At 29.3% G+C, this 17,551-nt stretch overlaps 2 protein-coding genes across 12 annotated transcripts in view; one reads left to right on the plus strand and one right to left on the minus strand.

Annotated features, from left to right (window-relative positions):
• LOC142330560 (alpha-tocopherol transfer protein-like) overlaps positions 1-6,951 on the plus strand; it is a 75,793-nt gene extending 68,842 nt beyond the window's left edge. For all 5 annotated transcript variants that reach the window (XM_075375920.1, XM_075375919.1, XM_075375917.1 and 2 more), the window contains 2 exons: positions 1,054-1,156; positions 6,740-6,951. In XM_075375920.1, the coding sequence (XP_075232035.1) occupies positions 1,054-1,156; positions 6,740-6,840 (204 nt within the window). In that variant the 3' untranslated portion in view covers positions 6,841-6,951. The remainder of the gene's footprint in view (positions 1-1,053; positions 1,157-6,739) is intronic.
• The window catches only part of LOC142330559 (uncharacterized), a 45,736-nt gene that overhangs the window by 4,944 nt on the left and 23,241 nt on the right, over positions 1-17,551 (minus strand). For 3 of the 7 annotated variants that reach the window (XR_012757806.1, XM_075375916.1, XM_075375914.1), the window contains one exon: positions 8,924-11,201. The exons of 1 other annotated variant lie outside the window; for it this stretch is intronic. Coding sequence is in view for 4 of the 6 variants with exons in the window: in XM_075375916.1 (XP_075232031.1) it covers positions 11,181-11,201 (21 nt within the window). In the remaining 2 variants the exon portion in view is untranslated. Of the gene's footprint in view, positions 1-8,923; positions 11,202-17,551 lie in introns of those variants that run through there. 3 more of the 7 variants (XR_012757807.1, XM_075375911.1, XM_075375910.1) reach the window with 2 other exon arrangements.

The raw sequence follows: 17,551 nt of genomic DNA on the forward strand, positions 1-17,551 counted from the left end.
TCTTTGTTATTTCTACTACATTTCATTACTTTTGTTTTGTTCTTGTTTATTTTCATGCGATAGTTCTTGTGTAGGACTTCATCTATGCTGTTCATTGTTTCTTCTAAATCCTTTTTACTCTCGGCTAGAATTACTATATCATCAGCAAATCGTAGCATCTTTATTTTTTCACCGTGTACTGTTACTCCGAATCTAAATTGTTCTTTAACATCATTAACTGCTAGTTCCATGTAAAGATTAAAAAGTAACTGAGATAGGGAACATCCTTGTCGGACTCCCTTTCTTATTACGGCTTCTTTCTTATGTTCTTCAATTGTTACTGTTGCTGTTTGGTTCCTGTACATGTTAGTAATTGTTCTTCTATCTCTGTATTTGAACCCTATTTTTTTAAAATGCTGAACCCACAATGTAGTATTCAAATCTGTATAAAAGTAACTGCCTTTAAAGTGAGGAAAGTAGAATGTAAAAATTGATCATAAATAAGGGTTTGAATGGATTTTTATAAAGGACAAAACAAGATTTTTAGCAGATTTAATTATGCAGAAATTCCTTGTAAATTTCTTTTTTTCAATCATCCATATTAAAATGGGTTGAGAAATAAGTAGTGAATAAAAGTTTTAAGTCACTTTTGCTAAGCAAATAATATTTTTGAGAAGAGTAAGGTTATAAATATGTTAAAAAGGTTGTGTGTAGAAGTATGTAAAGGTGTTTCTAGGAAATAAAAGAAATGAATAAAAACTATTAAAAATATACTCAACTTGTCAGATAATCAACAGATAATCTGAATATAAGAAGCATATTTATACAAGTTATTAACTTATATTAAATGTTGAGCTTTCTTCCATATGACAACTTTTTAATTAGCATCCAACCAACTTACATGCAGCTAAAACTTACTTTGCTAACTTAACTTTGATATAACTTTTCAATTATGATGTAAAACTAAAATGAATTTCCATTAATACAAGGAAGTAGTTTGAAAAAGTAATATTACATTTTTTACTTCTAAGCAAAAAATTATTATTAAATATTTGTAAATATTTATTTTTTCAGATACATTTTCATACAGATATGGAACCTGTTTATGAGATATTGACTAAAAAATGTTTACCAAAAGACTATGGTGGAGATCTTCCCCCAGTCAGTGATATACATGGTAAATAAATATTTTTATATTTTTTCCTAAATCTTCTTTTTTTTTAATTAAAAAAAATACTTGTATATCTATGACAAACTTTGTGCTAAGCAAACATAACTACTCTAGTAGCTTTGTGATTCTACATAAAAATATGTAATATGAAAATTGCATCAAATTTTACATACATAGTATGAGGATTGTTCATCAAGTACTTAGAAAAACATGCTTAAATGTTTTATTTACATAACTAATTTAATTAGTTTTATCAACACAATCCTTCAGAAATACATACTTCTCTAGAGTTCTTTTTTGCTTTTTATGTCAATAGCAAGGATAACTGTTTTTTTTTTTTTTTGACCCAATTGTGTGGAAGTTTGTTTTCACTTATTTGTAAATTTTAAACTCAACTTTCAGAAACGATTTCTTGACTTAACAAAGCAGAAGAAAAGTTGAAGCTGAATCCTTAACTGATGATTCACACATTAGTTTGTCAGTAACAATGAATTATTATATCACATCTAAATGTATCAGCTTTCTTTTAAAATATATATAATTCATGTAACTATTAGTATATCACATGTGAACTTTATCATTTTAATTAATGTCTTACAGTTTCAACCTCTGAAATAAGAAAACTTATAACTTTCTTTCAAGTGTTTTTTTTTTTTTTTTAGATGACTTCATCATTAATAAAGCAGCTGTTTATTAAAGACAACTTTGAAAAATGAGGCTTTAAAGTTTTATTAATAATTGTGCTAATAATACTGTATGCCATGACAACTAAAGTAATTATGCTATGATGTCTATTAACATAAAAAAATATATATATATTTTAATGTTTCTAAAATTGTGAACTGGCTATACTTTTTCAGATTTCTACTACAAAAACTACAAAAAATATCCTTTGGAAAAATTACAATTTCTCCTTCGTTTTCCCCCTGTCTGACAATTTGTTTTTAATGTAAAAATTTATATCTTGAGTAGAGGAATCAGATTAATATTTGTTAAGCATCTTTGTAATAAAGTTTTAAAATTAGCAACAAATCAGGACTTAAATACCTTCATAAATTACAAAATGACGGCCATATTTATTTTTCAATCCATTATAGCTCCATAATTATTAGTTTTATCAAAATGTGTTATAGCTGAAATATTAAGACTTTTATTTTGAATAAAATGACATTTTATTTTTTTAAATCGGCTTACAAATAGCCGAATTATAGCAGAAAATTGATGTAATTTTGTCTGTTTTCATGTCCACTTTACATTCAATTCGATTAAATATAGTTTTTATTTATTGTTAATTCTAGTATTGTAAACTAGTACTGCCAATGATTTTTCATGTAGTTAGGCATTCCGTAACTGATTTCGAAGAACATTAATTAAAGACCTTTATTTTTGGCAAGGATTCTGTACACAATGTAGCTTTTTTCAATAGGAATGGTGTTCACAACCAGCATTTCTGGAGCAACAAGAATCCTCATGGTACCTTTCAAAGTAACCATAACAAAGATTTTCCCTGAACATATGGGCAGGTATTTTTATTGAATCTTTTAAATGGAGAAATTATCTTGCTAATCTGACTGAAAATCTTAGACCTACCTCTACAGTTAAGAGGAAATATGTGGTTTCACAATGATGGAGTTCCAGCACATTTCAGTCAGTTTGTATCAGATTTCCTGCATGAAACTTTCCATGAAAAAATAGAAATGGCCGCAGAGGGCCAGTGCCCTGCCTGTGGGCCCATTTGAAACATCTTGTTTATTCAACTCCAGTACTCAACATTGATGATCTTCAACAAAAGATCCAAAATGGATTTCAATAAATTATGAATACGCCCAGAATTTTTGAAGAGTTAAGACCAATTTCTTGGAAAAAGACTGGAGACTTTGTAATTCCTAATGGTGTGGACACTTATAACTTTATAACACCTCTTATAACTTTTTAACAATTACTGTTTATTAAAAACAAAATGCACCTAATGTTCTACAACAATTAACGTTAGATTACCACAGGTAGTTTTATTTTTTTAATTATTAGGTCTATTATTGTGAGAAAATTATTAATTTGATACTAATTTACAATACTGGAATTAACAATAAATAAAAACAACTAATATTTGATCGAATTGAACGTAAAGTGGAGGACATGAAGAGACACAAAATTACAACATCAATTTTCTACCATAACTTGGCTATTTGTTAACCGATTTTTAAAAATTAAATGTAATTTTATTTGAAATAAAAGGCTTAATATTTTAGCCATATACATTTTTTTTGATAAATTAATATTTATGGAGATAAAATGAGAAAAATAAATATGGCCGTCATTTAGTAATTTGTGAAGGTATCTAAAATCTAATTTTTTGCTAATTTTAAAACTTTATTACAAAGATACTTACCAAATATTAATCTGATTCCTATATCCGAACTTGAGATACAAATTTTTACGTAAAAATAACAAAATGGCGACAGGTAGAAAACGAAGGAGAAATTATCATTTTTACTACTTTTTTTGTTTAGTTTTACAAGTAAAATCCAAAAGAGTATAGCCAGCCCATAATTTTAGAAAAAAGTCTGCTGATTTTACAGTAATAAATTATTTCTACTTCCCCATGAAGTATAATTTTCAGAATAGAATTATGAAATTTCATATATTCAGAATGAAAGAATGGTTTTCCCACGCTACCAAAATGAAACTTATATTAAAAAATATTATGTTTGTAAAAGGAAGATTATCTTATTAAAAGGTGTGTAATTTCATGATAAAGGTACTGTTACCTGTAGCTGTTCTCGGGAGATGAATCTATAGCCCAATAAAAAGAAAAAGGTTCATACAAACATAGGTCAGAAAACAGTTAGGGAGTTTCGGCTCGCTAAACATTTAGCCGTGCTTCTACTTCCTCTGTGAAATTAAACCGTACCAAAATTCTTTGCGTACAAATCGAGTGGTAAATTTGGTGCTTCCTTATAGTTTTTTATGCGTGTTTTGATTCTAATTGAACTTCTGAAATTTGAGTTTAGTTTTAAAAAACGTTATTTACATCAGTTCTTAGAATTAATTCTCTGCAATTGATTGGTAAATTAACAAAGTTATTTAAGTGTACTTTCGGTCAAAATGTTTTCATGTTTTACCCTGTTTTTCTTAAAACCTAGCAAGATAGAAGTCTGGGACCAGTTTTATTCAATTTCTTAGAAGAAAAACAATAAAGAAGCCCCAAATTTACTCCTTGATTTGTAGGCCAAGAATTTTAGTACGGTTTAGTACGGCCAAGAATTTCACAGAGAGAGAGCAGAAAGCAGGGCTAAGTGTTTCGCTAGCCGAAATTCTCTAATGAAATGTTTTCTGACCTTTATTTATATGAACTTTCTTTCTTATTTTTAGCTATAGAATCGTCTCCCGAGAAATGCTGTGCAATTTGGAATCCCTCTGTATATATGAAATTATAAAAGTTTTAAATGTATACAGAAGAATCTAAAAAAATGTACTCACTGTTTGTAATTAAATATCTAAACAAAAAAAAAAAGACTTACACTCACTAATTTAATGTGTAGTGTAGTGTAAGATTATTAAATTTGTCGTGGTAGGCGGAGCTGGCAATTTATGCCGTGTGAAAACAGTCGAGGAGCAACAATGGCTGAAGATTGCTTATCGATTTTTTTAATACAAGACTGTCCTGAAATTGTAATGGAAGTATGAGAACAGTTACGAGGTGCAACAGCAGTGGCAGAGAGAGTTTGGTACAAGGAAAGATCCGGCCGAACACAAACAGCTAGAAGTCCGGCATCCAGTGCTGCGGTGTTGCAACATTTCACCCGATCACTGCAAAAGTCAGTGAACCAGGGAGAATGCGAAAGTGGGGTGAGCTGGTTAAGTGTAAGACGCATTCTGAAGACTGTAAAGTGGACATGTAAAGTATACATTCCAAAACCGCTAAACGTGATGATTGAAGATGACCCAGATCGAAGCATGGAGAATGGTTTCTCCATGTGGTTTCAAAGCATGTGAGTAGTTTCTGCGCATGGTTGGCGAGGATGAGTAATTTGCAGGGAAGTTAGTGTGCTGACAAGGCACAATTCAAACTTAACGGTACTGTGAACTGCCATAATTGTGTCCACTGGGCTCCTGAAAATAGTCACGCTCATGTGGACAGGGCAGTGAATCTACCAGCGGTTGCCGTATGGTGTGGTCTATCAGTGCATGGTTTGATTGGTCCCTTCTTCTTCGATGATACTGTAACTGGTGAGGCGTATCTTGATATGCTTCAGACAAGGATTTTGCCTGCCATCGAAAGCGTGTATGGCGAAAACCTTTTTACATGCAACGAGATGGAGCCCTGGCCTCACTACCATTGAGATGTCAGATTGTACCTCAATAAAACTCTACCTGGATGGTGGGTGGGTCAAAGAGGTGCTGTTGAGTGCCCACCTCGGTCTCCTGATTTGACACCTCTGGACTTCTACCTCTGAGGGACCATCAAGAATGATGTGTATCGACAAGAACCAGCGACAATTGACAAGTTATGTGAAAAAATTATAATGTCATGTGTTGCCATTACACAACATACACTAACAGCCATAGTTCAGTGCCATGGGTGTTTTGTAGAAGCTGCTGGTGGTCATTTCACACATGAACCCTCTTTGTGCCAAAAATTGTCACGAGATATGGACTAGCAAACAGCGAGTACATTTTTTTAGGCCCCTCTGTATATATAATAAAATTAAGGGATCCAGAACTAGATTTTCATACAGAACTTGCCAGCTTTTATATTGGTGATTTGAAAAGACAAAATCATAGCTTTCCTTTTTGAAAAGCACAACTTTTGACTTGTACTTATAAACTGTTGTAAACATTTTATAGAAATTAATCATACCTAACAACAAAACACATCATAAACAATTTCTTTACAACAGTCTATATACAAACATTCTAATAACAGAAATTGTTTATAATTCTAAGAAAAAAAGATAGATTCATTCTAAAGTTCCAGAAATACACATTTAAAATAAATGGGATTCGTTAAACAAGGCAATAGCAAATATATTGGCAAATACAATGCTATTTTGATCCTATGAGTTCATATTACTTTTCATCAACCAGTATAACACTCAACACAGAAAAGACAAACAAGCATTCTCAAAATAATTTATTAACATAGATGTATTTTTTATTAAAACAACTCAAAACATGTAGTGAACTCTTTTTCTCGCTGTATCTGACAATTTTTCTATTTTATTTTATTTTACTTTTTTTTTGTATAGGGTTCTGTTTTTGATGTGGATTAACTTGTTTTGAAATTTGGGGCCTAGGAGTATTTTAATATTTTTATTTCTTTGATCTCTTTTGATTTTAGTTGTTGATTGACAATGTTTTGGCTGTATATAGAGCTTCCAGTTTGATTATAGTGTTGTAGTGGTGTTTTAGCATTCCAGGATAAAGATATTGTTGAGATTTTTGGTGAGTTGAAAGGCTAGTTCAAGTACGTTTCTCTGGTTTCCATTGCCTTTTTCTCAAGAGCATTCCAGTTAATCTCCATGTGTTAAATTTTATAAAATAATTTTTATATTTTATTAAAACTAATTTAATTTTCCTTGATTTCAGAACATTACTGCTGTTGGATGAAATCACTTCAAGATTATTTTGAAGAGCAATCAATACCTAAACCTGAAGAAAATAAAAGTAGTTGGAGTTTTTTCTCTTAAAAAGCAATAAGGGTTATTTTAATAATAAAAAGAATTATGATACTTGTATTTATATTTAATTATTTATAATGTAAAATAATAAAAAAATAAAAATGTTTTGTTAATTATTCATATTATCAACATATCGTGACATGATCCTACTTCTGAAATTCAGCAAAGAATGACCAACCAAAGAAGAAGTAATCTTTGCCCCTTACCTACAAGGTAATAATTACCATTTAGGATTGGCATATTTTTTTACTCCTTATTTCCAATATTCTATTTCCTTAAACCACCTTTTCTATATCCATTGGATATGTAAGAATGATCAGTTCCTTAACTGATCATTCTTTGCTGAGTGAATGAAAGGTCATTCACTGCAATGGAATATCAGTTCTCAAATTTGACATAACCTAGACAACAATTTGTAAAAGTCTTTAGTAGACAGTATTGCTAGACACAACCTTTTTATGCAACTATCAGGTTACTGTGCTTTGTCCTGATCATGTAAAGAAATTTGATTTTCTACATTGATGTTTAAAAGTGCAACATTTTGCAATAAAAAGATTTGCCCTAATATCAATAGACCACCACCCATTTTTATGAGTGGCCTACTTCAAACAATAAATTGCATTCCTTTGCACCTTTGCAAAGGAATTGCATTCCTCCATGACCTTTGAATACCAAGAAGCTCGAGGAAAGATTAAATAAGATATATTTCTCTCCGTAGTAAAACCACAGGTTTTTTGTGTAATTTCTGTTTCTCAATGTATATGGAGAACCCATTATGTATAAACAATAGTGGAACATTAGTTTTTTTTTTTTCACTTGTTAATTTAAAATTCATTTTGTTAGTTAAACCATTTTACATTTGTTGAAAAAAAAAAAGTTTTTGAATGTTCTGTTGTGTTGTAACTCTCGTGTCTTCATACATATTTGGTTGGTAGAAGATTGCTGATTATTTGCTGTGCTTGGGTCAATTTTTTCAGTCTCTGAATATGTTGATGGGGGGGATATCAAGTCAGTCTGGGGTTGGTTTAGTTGTCAATATTTCAGACATGCAAAAACTGCAAGCAAAAGACCTTGAAGTTACAGTTATAGTGCTCAGTCTGAAAGTGTTGAGTAGAATATAGTAAGCAGTCAGAAGAAAAGACAACATTGAAACTAAAATTTAATAAAAATTCTGTTTCCAAATGCTATAAAAAATACAAAAATTTATTATAAGCGGAAGCATTATATGCTCCTTTGTGTCTGATTAAAGTGCAACCAACTTATTCGGTATTCTTCAATCAGCATGTTAATTGATACCAGGATCAGCAGAGATCTGCTGCTCTGCTAGACATCAGAGTTCAGCTCCTTTTCTCAGTGTTAGATATACAATTGGATGCAGTCCTTACTGTTGCTCCATGTTATTACCTACCTTGGCGGCCTTCTCTCTTTTAATTATTGCTTTGATCTACGTCAGTGTAATAAAAATAACAAATCTGGTTTTTCTGCAGAACAAATTTTATGGTATAAATAGCTTGATTCCAGATGCTACAGTTTATACAAGTGGCTCTAGAACCGATGATTCTGTTGGGTGTGCTTTTGTGGTTGACAACAGCCTATTACCAACTGCGTTGCTTCTAATCTTTTGGAGAGTTCATCTTTAATCATCTTTCCTGGAGAGTTCATGACGCAAACACAAATCCTTAGGTTATCTTATGATGCAAACTGATGCACCACACATCCTTGTGAATTGTATCTCTTATGCGGCATTGCATTGTAAAGTTAACCTATGGCCTAACATACAAACCATTTCAGGGTATAATCTTTAAAAGTCAGCTATTCATGTAATTTGCCATAAAGGAGACATGTTTTAACCATTTTGACTTCATTTTCATTTGTAGACCATTTTAACTTGGATTCTCTTTTCCTTCACCAGGGTAAAGTAAACAAAGCAACAAAGGTTTATTTAAAATACAACAGAGGTTTAAACCTCTGTTATTAACCGTTAAAAAAACATATAGAAATTGTAGTTTTTTATTTTGTAAATGACAATTAATATAGTGAGCAGTTTACTCAAACTGCCTTATAAATAACAAGCACAATAAATTATAAAGAATATACACAATATCATCAAATAAATTTTACTTTATATTACTTAGTAGTAATAAATGACAATTAATATAGTGAGTAGTTTACTCATAGAAATTGTAGTTTTTTATTTTGTAAATGACAATTAATATAGTGAATATAGTGAGCAGTTTACTCAAACTGCCTTATAAATATAACAAGCACAATAAATTATAATGAATATACATAATATCATCATCAAATAAATTTTACTTATTACTTTATAATAATTAAACTTTTACACTATAAAAAAATTACTTTTGTTTTTCTCAATTAACTAGTATAAATTCCTAAAATAGGTTGCATCCAAGGCACTGAGAGTAACACTGATTTCAATTAAGGAACAGCTGATATGTTTTAACTAAATTTTGTATTAAAGTATGTAGTGTGTATGAGTGAGTGTAGTGTACTTGAGTTCTGAAAATCTAAAGGTTTTGAGTTCTGAAAATCTTAAGTATTTATGGGAGCTGCAAACTCCGGGTGCTTGATATAGCTAAGAACTGAAATGTTAAGAAAGTAAAATTAGTTTTTAAAATATACGACTGTTTATTTTAAAATTTCAGATAACCTAGTATTTAAAAATCAAATTCTAAATAAGTGATGTGTTCATATATAACACTTTCAGTCCCAACCACAAAGGAAACTTGTTTACTACCAACCCACAGTGTTTTTATTAGCAAGTGCTGAGCCTTAACATATTAGGTACAGCCTTAACACACCAAGTTAGGTATTCATCCCCATGACTTAAAATAGTTCTTCAAAGCATGAGCCTTTGAAATGGCATAGTGTCTACAAGACAGGTCGTACGTAGTTCAAATATTGATAACACTGCATTTTTTCACCTCTAATTGTGTTGTTTTAATATAGTCTTTGTTCTTTGATTGAGAAACATAAATACTGATCAACATAAAAGATGAATTGGAAAATTATTCTAATATTAGTAATAATGAACTAAGTATTTAGAAATTTAAGTGACTGAGAAGATCCATCAGTGCAATTGTCAGACATTGATTACTATGGTAGTGATAGTGAGAATATTAAAATTTTAACCTCAACAATATGGAAAAAGGCATTCAACAAGAGGATTAAGGCATATTACCAGAAAATGATAATGACTTAATATTGATAACAAAAGAAGGTAACATCATAATTTGGCAGAGTAATTTGAATAACTTTGATTTCACTTATAGACAGCCTCCAGGTGTATCCAAGACTGCTTATTATTATAAGCTAGCAAATAACAACAAAGCTTACAAAAAATAACTAATTTACCTTTTGAATTTTTTCTTTGTTTACTGATGATGAGATTTTAAATATGTTCATAAATGTATGCTTAGCAGTGTACCATTGATGCCATAATGAAAGGAAAAACTGTAGAAAAATGGGTAGATGTTACAAGAGATGACATTTTAACTTTAGTTTTATTGATGGACCTTAATAAAAAACCCAAACTAAGAAACTATTGATCCACAAATTCAATTACAGTTCATACCAAAATTTAAATTCGTACTGAAAGTATGTATCACATTGATTCAAATGGGCTACGTGTATCTTATTGGCTCACACTTCAAAAACTGAGAATATTCAAAAAATGAGAATATTTGTTATTTGTATTAAAACATTTTTAGGCTAACAAGTTCATGCAAAAGTAACCCTTGTGATGGGGGTAAAAATTTACCAACGTTTTAACTGGGTTTTACAGTGTTTCAATTTTCTGCACTTGAGGCTGAATTTATAATTCAGCCTCATGTCACACATGGGGCTAAAAGTGTTACATATATAATCATTTTATCTGAACATTCAAATAATTCATCAACAAATGTTGTTTTTTATCATATATATATATATATATATATATATATATATATATATATATATATTGAAAACAGATATCAGTTGTTGCTTCAAATAAATAAATACATAACATAAAACATAATTTCTGTATTTTTTAGCATTTTTTAACTCCACTAGATAGTTCTCACAGCTCTTTTTAATAAGATAAATAATAAATATTCTTTACCAAATAATAAATATTCTTTACTAACAGTTATTATAAAACAACTATAAGTTACAAGTACTCTTGATGGAGAACCCAAAGTAATGAAGATCATAACTTAAAATCAAAGATTTCAATTTTACGATAGTTACAAATAATAATATTTTTAGAAAAGGAAAACGTTCTAGGATAAGTAAATATGGGTAAGTGAGATAAAGAATTTAGCATTATGCTAAAATACTCTCTATCTTCACTTTTGATTCAACCAAACCTGAAACACAAGATTTTAACCAGACATTAAGATATGTTTACAAATTAATGGTTTTCTAAAAATAGAAGTATTATAGTGAACTAATTGGACTAAACAGGAACTTTAAAATTATATGTTCTATTACGGCTCAAATTTTAAAACAAAATGTAATATTATTTACTAATCAAAAAACTGTATATTAATAAGAATTAAATATTGGTAGAATTTATGAAAAATTCTCCTCTTGTTTTTTAAATATCAAAATACTAATGAATTTTGATCAATTCTCCAGTAACAGAGTTGTAAGACATGTTAAAATTAATAAATAATTTAATAAATCACTGCTTTAATTTAATTAATCATTACTTTTACTTTTTTATGCCAATCAAATAATACTAAGAACACAGCTTCTTCAAATGAATTTTTTAACAAGTAAAAAAAAAGGTGTAAATAAAATATATAGTAATCACAGAATTAATACAGTGAAATTCATATATGTTTATTAGAAGCCAGATGAAATGCGGAGGTTAATCAGTTTCTATAGAAAATTTAATGAAAACATTAAAATTTAATGTAGTTGTATGTGTATATGTATAAATATATATAAAGAAACTTGTCCTGACTGACTGATTGATCAACACCCAAAAAAAACTACTGAAGATAAATTGATGACAAATTGTATACACGTTCCTCTAGTGTAAGTGAACACGTCACTTACAGGATTTTTTTTTTTGAAATTCCAAAATAAAAGGGTTAAAATGAATAACAAAGAAATTAACTATTTTTCTAACTTCTCTGTAACAAAGACATCAACTTTATTTTAGGTGTGTGTTATCTTCAGATGAATATGTAGAAACTAATTTCTAGATTTTTTGAAATTATCAATTTAAAGGGTTAAAATGAATTTTGAATTTTTTGAAACCCAGCTATTTTTTTTTAATTTCTCAGTAGCAAGTGAAGATATCAACTTGATTTTTGGTGTATGGAATTTTCATGTAAATATTTAAAAATCAATTTCTAGATTTTTCAAAATTTGACAATTAACAGTGGTGAATAGGTAAAAAAATTTAAACAATGATTGTAAATTTTCTCCATTTCCAACTATACAAAACAAGATATTCACCAGATTGAGGCTTGCAAATATTCTTCAAATAAATATCTAAACCATTTCCAGGTTTTTTTAATTTTGATTTTTTAAGGGGTGCAATGGCATATAACACAGTGGCTCAACCAACACAGCCACTGTTACTGTTATGTGCAACACAACTGACTGCACCTGCCTCTAGTTACTTGACTAAATAACAAAATAAACATAATTAAAAAACATAAAAAAAAAAGAAAAGATAAATGAAGTATGGTCACCTCCTAGGGGTGTTTGTCAAATAACACTAAGAACAGGACAAAATATATTTTTACCTGTACACCATACAAGGTAACCATCTATAACTAATATTGTTAAGATGGAGACTGACTGTTTTGAAACCCGCATTCTTAGACCATTCAAAGTTTGGGTTCTGTACTGACTAAACTGTTGCTCTGAAGAAATTACAATAGAGTTGAATTTAATGAACACAGCAGGGTTCAAGAGGCAAAGCCCTCTAACTAGATAGGAAGGGGGAGCAAAGTGAGCTATGACCTGCTAAATATCTCTTGAGGGAAACGCAAATGACCATGTAGATGGGGATGCTATGTATATATAAATTTATCCTCTAATTTAATTATATAAATATATATAATTATATAACTGTTTACACGTAATAAAAATAAATATAAAATTGAATAAAACTAAAATACTAAAAAGGTTTAAAAATCAACTGTTTGGCCTTTTTTTTAGTCAGCATCATCTCTTTTTACTAAACTAGTTTAATCAATACTAATCAACCACTAGTTTAATGAATACTAATCAACCTCCTTATATATGAGCACACCAATCAATACATAATTAAGAATTTGATTTGAAGTGTACCAGAGTGTTGGTTACAGACATCTTGGTAAGTATATGGATTAAATCCAAGCTTGCTTCAAGCACTGCTTTTATGATATATCATTAGTAAAAATAAAAATGTTTATTCCACCTCAAGTTTGATTACAATTCTCTCGGTTAGTTAGTATTATTTTGGATAACATTATCTTATAGTTTTTGTTCTAGTGATCAAAAAAATAATTTTTAAAACAACTAATGTAATAGTTTCATTTCATTTCAAAGGAAATGAAAACATATGCAAACTATCACATTAATTTTGAATAGTTTACCTGTTCAAATGTTCATGTTGTATTTGTGTGTGTGTGTGTGTGTGTATGTATATATATATATATATATATATATATATATGTGTGTGTGTGTGTGTGTGTGTGTATGTGTGTGTGTGTGTGTGTATGTGTGTGTGTGTGTGTGTGTGTGTATGTGTGTGTGTGTGTGTGTGTATGTGTGTGTGTGTGTGTGTGTGTGTGTGTGTGTAGGGGGTCATGTCTAGTATTATTTAAAAATTGTGATTCATGAAATTCATCAGAAAATTATTGTATATTTATTGAATATTAGAAAATGCCTTTCGTCTATCATATTTATATAGTAATGAATTATTTCAAATCTCTCATCATAATTCATTTTAAAGTAAAGAAAAAATGTTCATTATAAATATTACAGAATCATGTCATAATACTAATATATCAAAAAATTATTAAATTACTCATTCATTAATAATTCCTGGGTAAAGACAATAAACTACATCTCTTACAACCTGATGGTTCTGTAATTATTAGAAAGCAATAACAATTGGCAATGGTCACTTTAATAAACCAGTCTCTAAACATCATCAAGGTTTAGTTTTACTGTGCGTTGTTGCCATTAGTGGCTAATGAGCTTAGCAGTTTATCTCACTTACCACTTATGTTTGTACTCAAGTTGAGATCAAACATACATGGTATTAACATCATTACTGGTGTCTCATGACTTATTCAGAATTTAAATCTCTATCAGTTCATTGTTTATATTTTACTCATTAACAAAAAAACAGTTAATTAAAAATTTAAATCACAATAATTTACAGTTGGTAGAATAAAGCAGAAACATAACATTTTCACATCTAATATATCTTTGTGGTTATTATCATGAAGAAGGTCATGCGTTCAGTTTATGAAAAATTAAATAAAAAGCTTTCAGGAAAATTATCATATCATACAAACAATACTGATAATTATTAAAATCCGTGATAATCAATAGATTTAATAACTTTAATTTTTTTAAATCTGATAAATGCATCTCCACAAAATAGTTCCGAGGAATTTTTTTCATCATAAAATTACATTATTTGATTTTACATTATACATGAACTTCAATATTAGCATTTTACATATCAAAAATTTTTTTTAAAAATCTAGCAGTCTTACTAGTAAATCTTTTGTTGATAGAAAATGATTTTTATTTTCCAAATAAAAATTATTTAATAGTTAAAAATACATTTTTTACTGCAAGAACAAATGGCTAATTAAAAAATAATCTATACAAGTAAGCAAACACAAACTGATGAGCAAACAATTGACAACTGATTATTTTTACCTTACAGGCTACATACTTTTATTAATAATAAACTTAAATTAAATTTTAATAATAACAATAAACGATCAAAAACATCACTAAAAACTTTCCACACATTAAAAAAACAAAATGTAATAACATTTTGAATATTACTTTAAAATATTAAATAATATTTAATAACAAATATTAAATAATGGGTTTTATTACTAAAACATTTACGTATTTAAATAATTTATAATTATATACATTTAATTAAACAATAATTATTAAGTAATACTGTATTATTAATAAAATAATTTAGAAAATAAACTTGTTATAAACACAACAGACAATATTATAAAACAGATTAAAATGAGACAAAACTACAGAAGAATTTAAATCTAAATTCAGTTTCAAAAAACCAGGCACTCTTTTTCTAAACTTTTTTATAATAAACCTTTAAGAACTACTGTATAGTTGCCAGTGCTTTTTCATTCATATTGGTGGATCTTAGGGTTGTCTCTTGAGATAATAGAATGGTCTATGTACCCCATATCTACAGGTGAAGAAGAATGGATCTGTATGAAAGTTCTAAAATATCTACAAAAACTAGTCATAAAATTTTCACTTATTTTTCAAATTAATTATTTACTTTGTTTTATCATGGATAACAGTAATTTAAATTAGGGAATGGAAAAAACCAGTAATATATACATATTTTATATCTAATATATATTTTGGGGAATGAGGAACTTGGAATGTGGGATAATCTAATACTGTTATAATAAACACCACAGTAAATTATTAAGGACAAAGGTTTACATTCAATAACAACAAATAAAAGAAATTATGTACCAACAAGATAACACTACTTTCAACTCACTTGATAAAACAATAATATGATAAAATAGCTAATTACAGGAATGAAAGATTAATATATAGAGGAAATCATTAAAATAATCATTAAAGCATTTAAAATAATATAAATTAATATAGATTTAACATAAAATGGAATTCACTTTAAAGGCACTTATTGCACTGGTTAACATGATTTTTGTCTCAAAAGTACCAATACGTGTACTTAATGCAGTTTTTTATACTGTTTTCAAATGTGTATTTGGAATTTCTCAATCACCCAAATTTTTTTGTCATTTTAATTTTTCTAAATATCTTATAACATTTTTTCGTCCATTTTTCCATTGTTAAGTAAAAGTTCCTAGAGCATTGTAAATAGGATGGAACTAAATGAGTTAACTCAAGGGGTAACGTTGCTACTGTTGTGCAGGTTCAGACATGTATAGACATTTACAAGCATGATCTAGTGTAACACATATTCATCAGAACGATGCCAGTTGTGAGATTAATAGTGACCCAGTAAACACATTCATTGCAATTGCTTTGTGTGTCTATTGTGTATTACATATTTACAACTTTATTTCTTTTAATTAGTCATTAGTTACAAAATGCTTAGAGTTAATGTAAATCATCCTAACAATTTTGATATGTGGTGAAGTGATGCTCAAGACCCAAAGACGAAATCTTACTCAATTAGTAAAAGTGTTATGAACTTTATTTTGGGAGTAAAGTCAGGGACCAAACAAGATCCTGGACCCCAAATATCTGTTCTTTATCGTGTTCTTGGCTTCTCATTACATGGAAAAATGGCATTTGCTATCCCTATGATTTGGAGGGAACCCAAAAATCACTCTTCTGTTATTTCTGCTTAACACATTAAAGGGATTACGTTAAAATCAAAACATACAGTGGTGTACCCTTACTTGCAACCTGCAATGAGATCAGTTCCACACTGTGAAGAATTGCACATACCAAAGCCTCCAGAACATGTGACACTTTAGATGAAGAGAGCTCAGAGTCTGATGGAAGTAAGGAAGAAAAAGAAACAGATTCTGGTGATACAACTTTGAACAAATAGCCAACGATCTCATCCAAGATTTAAAGTTATCCAAAAAAAAACAGTCTGAATTGCTTGCTTCCTGGCTAAATGGATGGAATCATCTTCAAAAGAATACAAAGATATGTACTTATCGTAATCGTCATTCTGAATTTAAAGACTATCTTCTGAATAAAATGGCTTAGTGTTTTGTAATGACAGTTCTTCTCTTATGGAGACACTTTGTAATGAACATACCCCAACAGGGAATGATGCTTGTTCATTGATTCCTCTAAAGTTAGTTTAAAAGCTGTGCTTCTGCATAATGGCAATAAATTCCCATCAGTACCTGTGGCTCACTCTGCTAGTATCAAAGAAACACATGAAAACTTAATTAACTTAAATTTATATTAGGAATCTTAAATTTTTATTGGAAAAGCTTCAATATGCAGTGTATGAATGGAATATGCGGTGATTTGAAGGTAATTGCACTTACTGTTGGTCTGCAGCTTGGTTACACAAAGTACTGTTGTTTTTTTGTGTGAATGGGAGGGACAGAAAAAACAATTTCATTACAAAAGAATCACTCATCCTGAACAGAAAAATGTGAAACATGACCTATTATGCAATTCTAAAAATGTGTATATCTGTTACATATCAAACTAGAATTAATGAAGAATTTTGTCAAGGCCATGAACAATACTTAAAGGTTTCATGTACTTAAAACAGAAGTTTCCCAAAAATTAGTGATGGAAAAATTAAAGAAGGAATATTTGTGGGTCCCCAAATACAACCACTAATGCACGATGAAAAGTTTGAGGAACTATTGAATCCACTGGAGAAAGCAGCTTGGCAAGCATTCACAAATGTTACTTGGGTTTTTTGGGGAAATCAAAAAGCAGAAAATTACCATGATACTGTCGACAATCTTATAACATCTTATAAAAATTTGGGTTGTAATGTCCT

Source organism: Lycorma delicatula, chromosome 9 (genome assembly GCF_047948215.1).
Source record: "Lycorma delicatula isolate Av1 chromosome 9, ASM4794821v1, whole genome shotgun sequence".
NCBI lineage: Eukaryota > Metazoa > Arthropoda > Insecta > Hemiptera > Fulgoridae > Lycorma > Lycorma delicatula.